The 16900-nt window shown below is 43.0% G+C and overlaps 1 protein-coding gene across 4 annotated transcripts in view; it reads right to left on the bottom strand.

Moving 5' to 3' along the window:
- pdlim5b (PDZ and LIM domain 5b) overlaps positions 1-16900 on the bottom strand; it is a 35962-nt gene that overhangs the window by 8727 nt on the left and 10335 nt on the right. For 2 of the 4 annotated variants that reach the window (XM_047569632.1, XM_047569633.1), the window contains exons 3-6: positions 12878-13029; positions 2719-2752; positions 898-920; positions 49-84 (exon numbers count right to left, since the gene is read on the bottom strand). In XM_047569632.1, coding sequence (XP_047425588.1) covers positions 49-84; positions 898-920; positions 2719-2752; positions 12878-13029 — 245 coding nt within the window. Of the gene's footprint in view, positions 1-48; positions 85-897; positions 921-1965; positions 2460-2718; positions 2753-12877; positions 13030-16900 lie in introns of all 4 variants that reach the window. The other 2 variants (XM_047569631.1, XM_047569636.1) reach the window with 2 other exon arrangements.

Below are 16900 nucleotides of genomic sequence, written 5' to 3'. Positions count from 1 at the left end.
CATTACACATGTGGACAGTTGTTGAACTGCTTTTTTAACTGTACTTACTTAAACATACTTGATGGCTCACTTTTACAACGGAAGCTATAAAGGAAAGTCATCCAGTAAATAAAAAAATATACCAAATATTCTTAAGAGTGTCTTATTTTAATGTCTAAAGAGGATTGATTAATAGGTGAAGAAATATTAAGTGCACTTCACTAAAAGTGGTGAAATTAAACCAAAGCATTCAGTGCTTAAAGAGAGATTAAAGTAACAGTGACCTCATCTCACCACAAGATGGAAGCACAGAGCCGTACTATTAAAGGGGTCGTCTTTTCCGGAAAATAATTTGACGGCACTTGTGACTGCAATAACATTTATGCCGAGTGTTTACATGCACAGTTCAGAGTGTAAGTGCTGTCCCAAACTATGAGCCGATTCACTGTCAAAAAACCCGAGCGCGTGCAACTTGTTTCACTGCGTTCTTTGGGGGGGGTCAAGTGAGAGGAGGCAAAGTGCGATCAAAGAAAGCACACGTCAGGCTATTTTTAGGCAAAGCACACAATATACTGGTAGTGATTCGACCGGCCTTGAGTAAACATACTGACAGTGGTAGCAGATGGAGTCAGGCAGATTCAGAGCTGGGTGACTTAAAGAAGCCCAGCGTGCTGACAGGCCTGGCTGCACCGGGCGTAAACACGGTATTAGTGTTCCCAATGCCAACAACCCCCCCCAAGTCAGACAATGATTATTCACAGTTGGCTTGGACCTGGACACAAGCGAGTACTATAAGTTGATGACCAGGAATGTTGGGGTTAGGTCAAAGAGGTGCAAGCATGCCTTTGGTAATCATAAACCAGACAGATGTAAAGGCTATAATCACATTCCACGTGGTTAAAAAGCTACTGCACTAACTTGGTATCTGTCTCCCCGTCCTCCTGTGGGCAAAGAAAGGATAAATGGAAAAGATTTGAAGCCGAGAAGGAGCGTAAACAGGCGAACTGGAGAAAACAAGTACGGTATTGTCCAAAACACCCTTCTGAGAGAATGTGCGTAAAGAGAACCACAGGAGCCACAAAAAGAAAGCATGCAGGTCAGGACACACACACACGCACACACACACATGCTGCAACAAATACCTCCGGGAGCTGACAGTCCAGAGTTTCGTGGAAAAGAAAGACTGAAGAGATGGCAAAGAAATGCAGTGCTTGAACAGGACACAATTTTCTACTTAAATTTTTGCCGTCTGTTTCTCACTCCCTAGCGTTTCTTCAAGGTTATCTAACCAAAAGATGTCGAGAGAGGTTTATGGAGTTCAAAAAGCTCAAGTGGTGACTTTAAGCCAACGAATACAGACCTATGTGACCCATTTTCCAGGTGACAGAAAAAAAGAATGAGTGGCAAAGCACTTAAACCTGGCTCGGTCTACTGTAACCCAACCGGAGGATCAAAATCCCGCTGATGGAGCCCGGGCCAGACAAACTGCGTGCTCTGTCGCCGGTCTCCAGGAGCAGGAGTTGTCAGGATTTTGGCCAATTAGAAACAAATGCTACACCGGCAGAGCCTTTCGGGCAGACAGCGAGCCAGTTTGTTCGACCACAGCCAATTACAGATAGGCAGGGAGCGGTATCAGCAAGTAGGGTTGTGTAGGTTCTGGTCCCCCTCCAATTGCCTCGTACGAGATTTAAACAAGATGTACAGCCTGACTTGGATTATCCTCGTACGCAGCTGTGTGAAGAGCTTTTCAAATGGGACACATATTTTGAGGTGAAATAGGGCATGTGGTAGCGAGGGAAGATCAGAATGGTATTTACTTTACCGCATTCTTTCAGGTAGACTGCAAAGCAAATATGAACACTGGTCTGTGGACTGTAATTTCATCTGGACCCGCTGTCTAAAGCAGACGCGATGGTACATGAGCCGTATATGAGAGAAGGGATCGTGTAAGGGAAAAACAAACTGTGCTTGATGAATGGTACTTACCCGTTGACATGCTCTGACAGCCCTTGGCTCTCCAAAAGACCTCGCCTCTGTCCCATAGCCACCTCACAAGCATTGGCACTGGAGTACAGGTTGATAGGTGTGTTATAGACGGAGGAGTGTGGGACATTGGGATTGGGCGGGGGGGCGGTCACTCTGGCCGGAGTGGGGGATTTAGATCTGGTGGAAGAGGGGCCAAGGCTGGGCTTGGGAAGTGAATTGGCCGGAGCCGAGTTAGAGGCCGACTTAAGCGGGAACGGAGGCTGCAGCGGCTGAGACGGGGCGGCGGGGGTGAAAGCGGACGACTCGGAGGGGATGGTCGCCACTTTGGGAGCAGCCGGGGACGAGGAAGAACCCGCGACACCTCCGCTGCCCGCCCCGAACGGCCGGGCTGTCTTGTTGTAGGCGGGGTTGGCCTGACTCAGTGGCTTGGTGTACGCGGTGCTCGAGGTGGGGTGAGCGATGGGAACAGGCTTAATGATTTCTTGAGGTTCGTCCTGGATGAGGGTGAAGACAAACGACATGCACAAACTGCAAATTCACACGCACACACGAAATAAAAAAAAACCTCATGCACGTAAAACAGCATTCCCACACGTAAATCACATCAAAACGAGCCGTGTTGTATGATTAAAAGGTGCTCTAAAATTAGGCTTCTCAGCTCAGTTACGCATGCCAAAACAAATTGTGCTCTGACATAATCTCAGAAGGGCAGAAGGCTCACTTTTAAATCAACCTATGTAGTCCACTTCTTACCTTCAGCACGCCATTGCCTGGGGCAGCAGAGGGTCTGTGAAAACAGAAAGAGGATTATAAAACAGCTGCTCATACATCTTGATCGAATCAGCTTAATATTTTGAATGCATGTTAGTTTCTGGCTGAACGTGCTAACTACTTTGACAATCAAATTTCGGTTTATGGTTAAAATGAGGGTTAGCTTCCAAACCCTAGTTTTCAAAGGCAGATCTAGTTTGTGTATTAGAGAAATGTAGATGCCCTCTCCCTAGTAACTTTTCTTTTTATTCACATTGACATTGAGTGTCAAAAAGGTAAAAGAGAAAATTATTAAACCATCATCATAAAAATATCATTTTGTAACACAATAATAAACTATAGCAGTAAGACAAGTGATCTTTTTGGCAGGAAAAGTTAAATATCCACTAATCAAAAGGTAAATAAATATTGACCAACCACCCCCCGTGATTCTGCATGAAATGGTTTGTTCCTGCCTTAGCGCATGGTTGCGCAGGCAGTTTTCCATAGTTGCTGAATCCATAGACATAATAAATTATTACTATAGCTACATCAGTCACAGTGCTGCCCAGTAGCATGTAATGAACCCGTTGTGCAATGAGCTAGCTAGCCACAGGCTAGAGTTAGGGTCTGTGTACCGTTCATTCATTTGAATTATTATTCAGACTGGAAAGTCAATATAATGGAAAAACAGTTTGTCATTTCATTATTAGTTTTTCCCTGCCCGTTCCGTGACGTGTTAGATACCATATATGGTCCCTACGTTGACCTTGATTTTCTACATGAAAATGACTTTTCATGTAAGACAGTAAAAAAAATTCATGATTTTTCTGGTCTGAACTGAAATTCAAATGAACGAATGGTTCACAGACTGACCCTTCAGCCTTTACAATGAGGGAGTGGGGCCCATTGTGATTTTTTTTTTTTTCATGGGGCCCAAAATTCCTGGCGGCGCCCCTGGATAATGCCATAACACTGACTGAAATAGTCGTTTTAAAGATTCTTCTGACTTATATCAAGGAATAGTCGAGCTCAGGGAACTGACTTTTATTGTCTGCCGAAACAACTGGAAACAGATGAGGAGAGCAGAAACCGCATTTGTGGGAGAATGGTTAACAATATTTATAAGCCATTTGTGATTAGGGTGTGATTAACATGCAAATCCGGGAGAATGGATGAAGTATAAGGCATGTGTCCACACGCAAAGAGGAGCTGAAGTGTGGGATGTGTCTGATTTACACTTATGACAGAAGCAGATGTCACCGTTTAGCCCCCTAAGGGGGAGCAGGCCGGTCTGTTTCCTGGAGATGTTTAACTTTCAATCTCCTTTGCTGTTTTATTCTCGAATTTAAAACGTCACACTGTTTGTTAAGCTTTTATTATGGATCAATCCACACCATAATCAGCCTTTTTCCCCAAACAATGCCAGGCTAAGCCATGTCCCAGTCAGGTAACTTACTTAAAATACAGTGTTAGTTAGTGAACCGGTAAAGCTCAACTGCTGACGCCTTCATTGTGTGCTATATTCGTCCTGAACATCTAGACAATGACTCCCTTATTCCTCATAAAAACAAGATAGAACAAAAACAAAAAAAAGAGACAATGAGTCAGCAAGGCTGGTTCCGGTCCAGGAGCTCCGGTATGTCCCCTGGCTCCTGTTCCTTTCTCTGCCCTTCTGCCATTTAAGGACAACAGTCAACAAAACTCGCGCATTTCCTTTCAGACTGAGCCGAGGCGCAATAACCGAAGCAGGTTATTAAAGAGCCTCACCCTCTGACCAGATGTTGATGTCATCTGTGCCTGTACTTGCATTTACAGTTTTCCACTTCACAGTTAATATACAGTATGCTTATTTTCCAATGTGCTAATCCAACGTGTTATTGTGCGCATGCTTATGGAGAAACACCACGCAGCGCCAAGGAAAACAGGGAAAGAGCTAAAGGTCAAACAGCACAGACCGCTACAAACAAAACCCTGTCTATAATGAGGTAGTGTGTTTCTGCTATCAGCGTCCCAGAGAGGGGCAGTGGGTGGATTCACTCTATGTCTTTTCCCGGAGCAAACTGAACAAACACTTGATAGGGTGGTCCTGGAACATCTGCTATGCCGAGGCCCCTCCGCTGTCCTGCACCCTGCCTAGCATTCGTACCGCAATGATAAAGATGGGGTGTCGGGTGACATATTTTGATATTGAGCGTACATGTTGTTGTCATAATATCAGCTGGCCCTCTCCTGATTGGAACTCAGTTTTACTGCGTTTACTTATGTGTTCCATTTACCGCGGAAGGTGGAAGTCGGTACTGGGAATGGTGTTCCAGTTACAGAAGTAATATAACTTGGTGTGTTCAATAATAACATTTAAGATTTAAGAACATTTAAGTGCAGAGTGAAATTTCAAATTAAAGTCTCTGTGTGTATATGTGAAAATTAAAAAAAATTTGGTTGTCCAATCAACCAAAGATTTTGCAACCCCCTGCAGTACCTCAGTGGACCCCCTAGGGGCCGCTGAACCCCTGTTGAAGACCTATGATTTACAGTGATGTGAAATCTACAAGACCAGACGAGGCAGAAATTCATAAAAATATTCAAAACTTTTAATTGTTTAATTTAAATGTAGAATAAAAATACACTATTAATCACAGTTTGCCACAATGGTGTTTCGCACTGTTTTGGTTTTACCAGGCTATTGTTTTTAGCCGTTGTTGGCACGACATGGACTTGTAGTTCCCATATAACACATAAAAAATTGAAATGACACTGTAAAAGCATTCTAACATATGTATGTCCAAAAACACTGTCTGTTGGATCGATTTAATGCGACAAAAACTAATCAGAAGTGCTGATAAATGGAATATTACAGGAGCTTCTAATTACTGTTTACACATGGGGCGGCCATCTTGGTAACTCAAATTCCAGTTGAGAATTCCAACTCGGAACTTGGAAATTCCGACGTCTGGGTAGAAATGGAACGCACCATTAATCGAGTTGTATTTTGTCCTCTGTTCGGATTCGGTTGTAATGTTGGTCTGTTTTATACATTGCACGGTGGTTACTTGATTTGATTCTTATATGTCTGCTATGTCTAAGGGCAGCCGGACCTGTAGAGTTTCTTGAAGACATTTTTCCGCTCATCCAAGTAGCTTCTTCCACTCTCTTTTTAAGAAAAGTGTTTTTAAAACACCTGCTTCTTTCAGTACGTTTACAAAGGTCCCACTGGGAAATGCATTTACTTTTCATATCATGTTAGTTGCTCTCGGAATGACAAAATGTAAGACAGGGTTATGCCACTAATGAAGATGCAGTGATACAGTCATTCTCAGAACTACTGGGACAAAGCCTCAAAGCCCGTAACAACACCGAAGAGTGGTTTCCAAGTTAAGTGTGGCATCTCTGGCTGCCCTTTTAGTAATGCCTGACCCCTGGCTAATTCACAAATCGAGTTGGAGCGTGAGTGCAGCCGAGATACCGGCTAGATAGCGGGTGGCATGCGACAACAGCCACGCCCTCAATTCTGCATAGCTTCAAGCCTTGATATGACTGTAACGGGTTATATAAAAGCTCACCTCCATGTAGGCACTTGTAAGTTCTGCTTGTTCATATCCTGTGTCTCGTAGTCTAACCAAGATTCCTTGTGTATTTGGTATTTGGTCTTTTTTATTAAATCACACACGCAGACGTTTATTTATGAATCAACTTAATAAAAAAACGTGCGTATGTGCAAGATTTAAACAAACATTACATTTGTTTGACAGAAGAATGAAAAAAAAGTGTGGTTTTCATCATCACAGGCTCGTACCCGCTTTGTGTCACACACAGTCCAGAGCAAGAGAATGAAAGAAATGAAGCCTGAGGGCAACGCAGACTGACGCACTTCCACCCTGCCCCTGTCTCTCTCAGGGCCAAGAGAAACAGTCTGGCATATGGCATCTGACTGAATGATGGAGAGGCTAACAGACACGGCTTTCTCAACGCTGACACGCGCTTTACCAACTTACGGACTCACATTTCAACGTTTTAGAGGAAAAAACGCCTCACATGCTGCGAGCGTAGCCTTTCAGTTTTTCCCCGCACACTCAGAAGATTTTGGAAAAGTTCTATAGAAACATCCTTAAATGATTTGTGTCTCTCAGCATCTGCCTTCGTCTTTCGCTCAATTCTCCGGGAGTCGCCGTTGCACGAGTCCAATTCACATGTGCTTTTAATGTCATGCAGAGGTTACATTACTCCAAAACTGTGTCGAACAAGCTCAGCCGTTCTTTTATTTTAGCTCGTGTGATGAATGTTCAAACTCGCTGGGAGACCTGGCAAACATAGTCTGTTTTCGCAGATTTAACTGCTTGAAAAAACACTGAGAAGAAAGAAAAATAGGAGAAAGGACACAGGAAAATCCAATAGAGGCATTTCGGATTAGTGGGTGTGGGAAAAAAAGCTTTTTTTTCTATATTTTTGTATTTTTTTTTCCCCCTTAATGTAGCCAGCATATCCGGTCAGTGGCAAAAACTCACAGCTTGCGTCTGGCACAATGCCTCTCCTGTTCCCTCTCTCTTTTTTTTTTTACCGAGAATCAGCATCTCAGAAGAGGGAATTGTGGGAGCGGGCAGAGCTCACGAGGACATTTAATTGGAAATAATTCAAAACAGGAGGTCGCAAAGGGGAGGACAGCGATTTACAGCGATGACAGCGCTAACAATGACAGAAACGCGCCGCTTCCAGAGCTTATCGCCGCGTTACCAGGCGGCCCTGTTGCTGCCGTCAGTTGCCTGGATACTCCGTGTCCGCAGCGCGCGCACACGTGTCAAGTAGGGACCCGCTGCACTTCCCTGTATCAGCAGCAGTCACATGCGTCACATTGATTGATGGCGTTCATGTGCCTCTCTCTGAATAGCGCGGCTCCTCGACGGTTGTGCGCGCTTGTCTTGGCAAGAACAATGGGAGGATAAAAACTTTAGGCAGTGAAAAATACATTCAGATTTGAATTTATTACTTAACGGAGAAAGACGGGGAATGTTTTCCTTGAGGTTGAATCGCTGAGCCCACAAGCGTATATACTGTCCTCGTGTTACTGGATCATTGAAATGCAGGTCCAAACAATGTAATAAGCCCCCATCCTTTCTTACTTTTATTCCGACCACCACACCACATCTGGCTTAAGGCAGCCAGGAGTCAAGGGGGACTGTCCTCTGGTTCACCTTGTTATAACCATAGAATAAGAGCTGCTGCCCGTTTCTTTAGATTGACTCCAGCTAACTACGTTTCTCACTGGGAGTGTAGTATGGTAATGCGCGTATCACGCTATCCCCTTCCCACGCAAACAGCGTAGGCACAAAAAATACAAACACACACATGCACACGACTGGAAAATGCCACTCATGAGCTGTGGGAGTTGAACCCATGTGCAAAGAAATCCAAATATTGTGAGATCACAGGTTTGCCGTGTTATCTTTCAACCAGGTGCAACTCAGCCACAGCCTCTTGGGAGCGGCGTCTCGTTGCACGATTGCCGCATATTTCTCTGACAATAAATAAACATCAGTTAAGGTACTTTTTTCTTCAGGCGGTTTCTCACAGGGGCCCGGTAACCGCCAGCGATTCAGCAAAAAAGGATTTCCGCAATATTGACGTTTACTGTATACTGCAAAGAAAAAAAAAAATTGCGAAGTGTCACTAAATATAGAGCATTTTAATAACAAACAGCCGGGCCACACACACTTACTTTCATGCTTCTTGCTGTGATCTCTTCACAAACACAACTGTTTTTTTCTTCTTTTTTTTTTCGTTTCTCCCCTGATAATGATATTCTGCCAAACAGCAACAACACACCATTTCCACGTCTTATTCTGTAAGTGCAACCTTGGAAAAGGAAGACCTGGTTTCTCTCCCTGTGACAAACCGCAAAACAGCTCTTCACACTCATCATCTGTTCTGATTTATTGTAAAGAGGAGCGACACGGACAAAGAGGTTACTTCCAAAGTCCATTTCCTCTCCGATGAAAACATGTTTGCCCTCACCTAGCAACGGGAAAAAACAACTTAAATGTATTGGCACTTCCTTTCTGGCTGCACAATATACCCAGAGACTGCGTTGAATTGTATGGAACGGCTAAACGGTTTCCACTGGACGCGTTTTGAGTGAGTAAACCTTCCAAAAATATAATACATTTAAGTATTTTGACCTTCGTTTAAACAGAAATGAGTCTGTTTGTGACTGCAGATTCCCAGATGCATTAACCAATAGTCGTAACAAAACCCATTACAGTCCACTCCCTAAGATTCAGAACTTTTTGCAAATCATTTCAGACAGATGGGGAAACATACTTACTTATGCATAATAAAGGCCCTGTTTGAGCTTTATTTGCTCATAATAAAGGTGCTATGTGGGATTATCTTTGATGCTAAAGGCATTATCACTTATGTCCAGTAAGTCCAGGTCCATTTCCAGTCTAGAGTGTTCGATGTTGTTCACACAAACTATACTCTTCATTATCCAAACCTTAATATCAGCATACATCAGAGTATGCTCGTGCACATGAAGCTTATAAATACCATACAAGACAATCTCACGCACTATCTAAATTAATGTGGGTTGTGTTTCATCCAAATCAGACGTCATACATTTTTATACTTGCGGCACTGAGACGGTTTGAATGTTCCAGCCCTCTTTTGCTGGAACAGCTCGAAGAATGTCAACTATGACAGAGTGACATAATGGGAGAAAACTGCAGTCACATGAATCAACTCACAGTGCTCTCATAACGTAATTATGCCAAAATCATAAATCAAATACGTGGGCACGACAGTTGTTGAGCTTGACAGGCGGAATTCTCTGAGGTTTGTACTTGCAGGGCAGAATTATTTACACCGAGGTTTGGGTGTTAGAAACCAAATAGCACAAAAAACACCAGTTTAGAAATCTTAGCTGTCGCGTAGTTAAGTCGTTAGTACTGGTGAACGCTGTAGTTTTTGACAGGTTTTCACCACAGTATTTAAACTGGCCAAGTTCCTTTCAACTGAAATAAAATGTCTTTATATGAGCTGCTTCTATCATTTTCTTTTACAATACATTTTAGGCCTTTATTTGGCTGGTTAAAAGTGGAGAGTGACAGGAAAGGAATTAAAGGGGTGACAGAGAGGGGATAGCATGCAGCAAATTGTGCATGCTGAAATCTCACTGCAATAAGGACCACAGCATCAGTTTATGGGTCTCACGCTCACCGTGGTGGCGCTATCAGGGCACCTCAAAATTGCAATTTAAAACTTGCAAAATAAAGACATAGTGTACAGTGTTGCTAACACTCTGTACTGCACATGGATATGTGCCTCCACACCTAAATACATTCCATGAGCAAAACAAACTACAATGCTTTCATGTACTATTTGTAACAAGGAGACCACCGTTGTTTGGTTATTGATTTTAGTTGTAGTTTACATGTTCTGCGAGACCAAAGCGTTTGAAGTTTCATTGAGCATCCATAGCCCACACTAGATTACATACAGCTGTGGGACAGGGCTATTTTCAGATGGTTTTCCCACGATTAAAGCACAGAGGCTCCTTTTCTGCTTTGATGTGGTGCCGGAATGACAGGACAAGCAAACCAGACTTTGAATTTTGTCTGTCAACATGTTTTACAGCTTGGGATGTGTGCGTGCTTCGCCTCCATTCGTTGTGCGCCGGACACTAAATCGACTCTTCGCTGGCATCAAACAAAAAAACATAGGGCAACGTGGAAGTGCTAAAAACTGCAGTTCCTCAAATGGCCACTTGAGGCTCACTACAAAAATGAGACCCAGAGAGAGTCAGGTCAACACAAACCATGGGCGCCATGTTTGGTACATCGGAGGGAAGATTCTACAGTGTAACGCCGTGGGGCGGATGTGCTATGTTGAAATAAATTGCTTATTTTTACCATTAACAGATCTATAATTGCTATTGCCAACATCTGTCAATATGTCAAAGGCCCTCACTTAAAAATCCCAGTGTCTGCTTACTTTAAATATCTTAAATGAGCATGTAAAATGTTTTGTAGCCCAATCACCTCATCAGTCATGGAGCTGTGTTTATCTTCTCCTCAGTCTTCATGTTCATCCATCACAGTTTAAAGTTTGAACTTACTCAAAAATTATAAATTCTCAGAAATTTAACTAGTCTTACTGTTATTTATTATTATTAGTGTTATAATTATAACATTAGCATGCTAGCCATAATACCTTAGTAGTAACCGATGGCCCAGTTAGGTGTCAATTCAACTTGTACTGTCCACACAGACATAGATAACATGCACACATGTGTTTCACAGTATATATGATGGTAGCTGCTATTTTTCTACACCTTTAGTCTAGATGACTAGCTAGCATAAGGCTAGCATAAGGCTTGGTTAGCTTCAAACTTAAAGCGGTGTTGGGCGTTTTTGAGATCAAGGTTCACATTAATGATGGTATGACTTATTTTTCCTATATAAAATCTTAAACGTCACAGAGTGACACTGACACTGACATTTACCTCACATAATAAGGAGAAATCAGCTGACAGCCAGTTCTTCCTCATAATCTTCCGCTCCCATAACTTTCTCTGTTGTTGTTCACTGGGGAAACGGTGGAGTTTCCTCTGTGTTTTCCTGATTATGTGCTGGAGCCGTAGGCTGAGCACTGTGGCATATTTTAACTTTTTATCCAATTTTATTCTGTTATTGCAACTTCTCTATGGGTAAATATTGGTTAAATGCATTTAACATGGTGCCCATGAAACAGGTGTTATACTAAATTGCCAATTTCTCAAAAAATGTATGGGGGTTAATGATATACTTCATCAATTTAAATTATATCAACAAGTAAATTAGGGTGTGGCCACTTTGTGTGCCAGGTGGGAGCCAATCACAGGTTACTAACTATCTGCCCACCTTAGCTCCACTCGTGCTCCACCTCCTTGGAGACGCCTACACTGAGCTTCTAAACGACTCTTCTTGAATTGTATTGGTAAAATGATATACGGTTAAAAATTCATTTAAATTAGACCAGTCACCGAAATGTCAAATATGCAAGTATTACCATCATTACCATCTTTACTGGTTACAGGTGTACGATTGAAAGGGTTCGTTGTTATATTGAAGTTGTTAAGTGGAAGAGTAATGCTTGTGAAATGCATGAGCTACTTCTTTATATCACAAAAGGCAACTCAATGTGACCATGTGCGTTTAGCCTTTTTTGTACGCGGACTGTAAAAGCCGTTTCATTCGCCAGCTGAAACCATCTTTAGTGAACACATATAATGACATGTGCAGTTGCATCCGCGTTTCCTCTCCTTTGAAGCATGTATTTCAGAAGCGAGGGCTTTAAGAGCTTTCATTCAAAGGGTCCATAATGCGGCGCTTAGGATTTAATAAGCTAACAAGCCTCAGAATATTATACGCTTGAACTAATGGAAGGAGCAGGGAGGCAACAATGAACTCAACGTCTGATATAAAGCTGAATGTCTTCTACAGATTTGGTTCTGCACAGTACATCAGCCAGAGACAGTATGCGTCTCTGTAACAACCAAAAAAGGAGATCGCTCTTCATTTCTTCTGTCACGTCTATTTATTAGAACAAAACATGTTTACTTGGAGTTTAAATTGTGACCCCTAGATTATAAACTGTAACATTGCTTTGTCTGACACTTTACAGGACATCCCATTACTATAAATATGATATCTGGCCTATGTGGCCTGTTGTATTTATTTTAATGTAATGTAGATGACACGATGGATAAATCATTGCTACTGTTGAACATTCTTACTTAAGTATTTTTAGCATTTCCAAACTGGCCTCTGGGACATCTGCTGTGTCAGAACTGTTGAACCGTTGCAAATTAGCGTCATCTGTTCCCAATTATGAAAAGAAAAATTGAATCATCTAGTCCAAATATAACAAATATGAAAATTAAACTCCTTGCTTGACCATGATTTGTGCAGTGGGTCTGCCTCTTCAGCTAAAAGATACATGCTAAATCCATTAGCACAACGGTTTCAGTTCGTTTACACCACCTTTGCATTAGTTGTGAAGGAAAACGTGACAATTTGCTGCAGTGTTGCGGCTAAAGCGCCAGGAGGAGGATGGATGCATGTCACTACACTCACCACAATCCCTAGATTATGGTGTAGAACGTGTGCGTGCACGTTGTGCGTGTTACCTCTGTAGAGTGAGGCCGAGGTTGCCCGTGCAGGCCTTAATCTTGTTCTGGGCCTCTAGGTGAGTCATGCTGTCTGCAGAAACACCATTAATGGACAGAATGATGTCTCCAACACTGATGTTGGCTTTCACTGCCTTCCCTCCATCGGTCAACTGCAAAGACAAACAGAAATAAATAAGAATTGAACGTTCAGTGCGTGCGTATTTACACCAGGGCGTTCGAGCCATAGTCATAAAAACTTTCAAAAACATTTCAATCTGCTTTATTTTTGTTACGGGTTTATATTTCAAATGCCATGGTTTATTCCATTCCGCTATCCCATGCGATTCAATAAGAAAAATGTAGTGTGCGCATGTTGTGTTGATTTATTTCTCGTAATCACCACGCATTGTGATCTCCTTTCCCTTTCCTGTCTTATGCAACCCTTGTCAGATGAGATGGGTATCTCATTCTCCGCGCAGCGTCAACAACATCCGCGGCTCTGAATCCGACATAACAATCTCCCCATAAATTAAAAAAAAGGCCAAAACATTCCTACAAAGATGAGTCACGCTAACAAATGACAACTGACCACAAATTAAAAACACATGGATTGAATGTCTGAATCTTAATCATGGCTGGTCTGTGGAGGACATTCAGAAATTCTTCTTTGCCCTTAGGCCTGTCTGTTACAGTGATGCTTAGAGGTGCTGGGAAAGTGTGTTTCTGTTTTGAAGCTCCATGTATTTGCCACTGCTTCTTATCTTGACCCGTGCTAGTAACACCTCTATGACAACCACCTCATGGCAACAGCAACTCTAATGTCAGTACTTTGACCTGGCCGGTGAGGAAAGTGGTAGTGTAGGAGATATTTAAAAAGCCGCCGGGTCTTTAAAGGTGGAGACCATATACTACCAGCCAGTTTTGATTGCAGGCTGATAGCGCGGCCTTTAAAGATTAAAGCCGTGAAGGGCTTTCATTCCTGCTGAGACCTGCATTTCACGCGCAAGAAGTAACGTAACAAACCCGTGACGATGGGATGACTCTCAAGCAGGTGTGGTGCCTCATCATAGATTTACAGAGGGCTGCTCTGCACACCGCATTAGCCACTCAGCACAGTGTTAGCGCTCTTAAAACCTGTACAGCCATGCTGGCTGCCTTCGTGTTGGAACAATAAAAAAAGAAAAAGAAGGAACGCTGTGTACTCTTTATCTCATGAAGGCTTTGTTAGGATCCTAATTTTTACGTCATCTCCGGAGAGGGAGGAAGAACAGAAATCGGGAGGGGCAGCATGCGTGAATGAAGACGTTCAGTGGGTGAGGGGATGATGATGCAGATGTGCCAGTCTGAGTTATTCAGACAAATCAGACGCGATTTAGGCTGATAAACACAGAACAACGACGACAAAAACGTATCCTGGTTAAGCGCACTGACTCTCAAAGCACAGCTGATAATAAAGAATGTGTCACAGTGTTAACCCCCGTCACAACAACGCAGGGGAAAAGAGTGGGTGAGGGCGACCGAGTAGGGAAGTGACTGACACATTTTTCTTTGGAGTTTTCCTCGTGTTATTTACGACTAGACTAGTAGCGGGAAGTGTCGAACGCGTTGCCGGGACTGACGTGCGCATACCGATGTCTAAGAAGCCTGTGGAGCGCTCACACACAAAGGGTTACCAACAAAGGGCAGTGTGCTCACTGCACAGGCACGGCTTCAGCTGACTCACTGGCTCAGTCAATGCGCGACGCGGCGTCGCACACACCTGCCAGCGCTCACTGAGTCGGCCCTGACTCATTGACTTTTAATAAAGCAACTCATTAGCGCAATAAAGCGAGCGTGAGCAGTCCTCGGAGATCAGCTGGCATCTGCCGCCACTTCCTCCCTTGCTACACAACTTCGACAGCAGAGGAAAGCTGCTGCATGGTTGCTAAACATACATTCATGTCAGATTTTCCCTCTCTGCGTGCCAGTGTGTTGTAGAGAGACAGAGAGTGAATAGGAGATGTGCAATTCCTTCCTTGTAGGGATGTGTAAAAAAAATAAAAATAAAAAAAAAGACAATGCATAGCTCTATATATGGTAATTCTTCTAACATTTGGTATTTCAGATGGCTCTGCAAGCGTTCTCAGCAAAAATCTGTGTTTTTATGTGCGGTTAACGATGTTAAATGCTTTAGTCTGCGGCGGACTTGAGAAACGCCAACTTCTTTCGCTCAAACGCCGTCTTTCTCATGTGGATACAAAACAAATAGATGTTGCAGCAGGAATCTCTGGCATGCGCGGTCTTTAAATATAAATCAGGAGAGGTCCGAGGCACTCGAGACGGAGAGCAGATAAGTAACGGACAGAAAGTCTTGGCCAGCGCTGCCGCAGCGCTCTTTCAAGCAGAGCAGGACATTTCAGCCAAGTGTTTTACCAAATCCTATTAGCCGGGTCGTATTATGCAATCGAAATGTGCGACTATTTTAAACCGTTGCTGTGTCAAAGAGAGAAGGTCAAAACCCAAGGGGGTTTTATTTATAGAGTTAAAAAAAAAATGGCTTTGTGTTCGTTTACCAGATGAGAATAAATGAAGGAGGTGTCTTTTCCAACTGTGTTTACATGAATGGGATTCCAACCACATAATGGTGTGGCTGCTGTGCTGCAGTGGTCCTCTCCACACTGGTGATTTTACTGTTGTGGGGTTTCCGATAATGACTGGTTGTTCCACACTAGACTTACACACACTTGTAGTAAGGGCTCGAATACACGTAGCGTATTGCACAATTCTTGGTGGAGCCTTCTGTGGCAAAAAAAAAAAAATCTGGTCTAAAATTTGTCTATCCATACGCAAAGACAGATATGTTGTGCCAAACTATAAAAAAAACTGAAGACATTGAACAGAAGCCTAGAAGTTTAATTAACAGTCAATTGCATCCATATGTCTTCCATCAATCTGCTATGCAGCCATAACTAAATATAGGCATCAAAGCACAAAAAAAGAGACTGTAACAGATTAAAACGCTTTCTCAGTAATCAACAGATCTTTAATGAGGCAGTGAATGAACAAAGACTAGAAAAGGATTTTTCTGAGATTTATTATTCATGAAAACAAGACACGGAGGTTTCTGTTAGAGGAGCAACAAGTTTTTTTAAGTAGCGGAGTATGGTTAGCTTTTTGGAACGTGCACACTGAAAATAAGCAGCCGACAAATGAGCTCCAAAGCTGCACTAACAAATTAACGCCGCAGTCTCGGGCTTTTGATTTATAGTTACAGTAGTGCAAGTATTTTAAGACTTATTTCAAAACATACGCACTTCCAAGTAAGTGGACACATTTAAGGCAACGTAACATATTTGAGCTCACACTTCGGCGCTGCGGGGTTAGTAATCATCTCCCGGGTTTTGTCAGTGTGCAACTTCCTGCCTTCTGTGAAATTATGGAGTAAGGAAGAGGGCTGTGGTCACTTCACATCTGAGAAGTCATGTTACAGGAAGCGTCTTGTGGCGGGAGCTGGAAGGCCTGAGAGATGCATGTCATGTCTGCGCAGTATAGAGTTGGATGGAGGACCTTATATGGAAAAGGCTCGGGACTAACATTATGCCATCATCAGGCTGCAGCCGATTGGCTCGTACTCCTACTGTGTAATTATAAAACTGCCTTAGACTAACTTTCTCACAAGCCTCCCAGATGCTGGTAACAGTTTTACGATTCCACTTTCATAATCCAACGAATAGCATCATGTCTGAAACACTGTTTCATGACTCAAAATGTCTTAATCGCGAAGCTCGTTAAACAATATCCGCATGAATTCCTTCAATCTGCCGGCAGCAAGAAATTCTAAAGAATCCCTCGGATGGTTTTCTCCTTTGCACTCGCAACACCTTGCGCAAACTGCTCAAACGGTAATGAGCAAGCGAGAAAAGAAGGAGCAGCCCAGAGCGGTCGGCAGGGGGCCAAACCTACAGCGTAGGTGAGCTTTCCTCCCGAGCCAAACGTCCCCAATTAAGGGCACTCGAGCAGAGGCGGACAAGCGGTTGTCATGGTTTGACCCCAGTCTTTTAA

The sequence above is a fragment of the Mugil cephalus genome, chromosome 19, assembly GCF_022458985.1.
Source record: "Mugil cephalus isolate CIBA_MC_2020 chromosome 19, CIBA_Mcephalus_1.1, whole genome shotgun sequence".
In the NCBI taxonomy this organism is placed as follows: Eukaryota; Metazoa; Chordata; class Actinopteri; order Mugiliformes; family Mugilidae; genus Mugil; species Mugil cephalus.
This window is presented reverse-complemented; position numbering and strand designations above follow the sequence as displayed.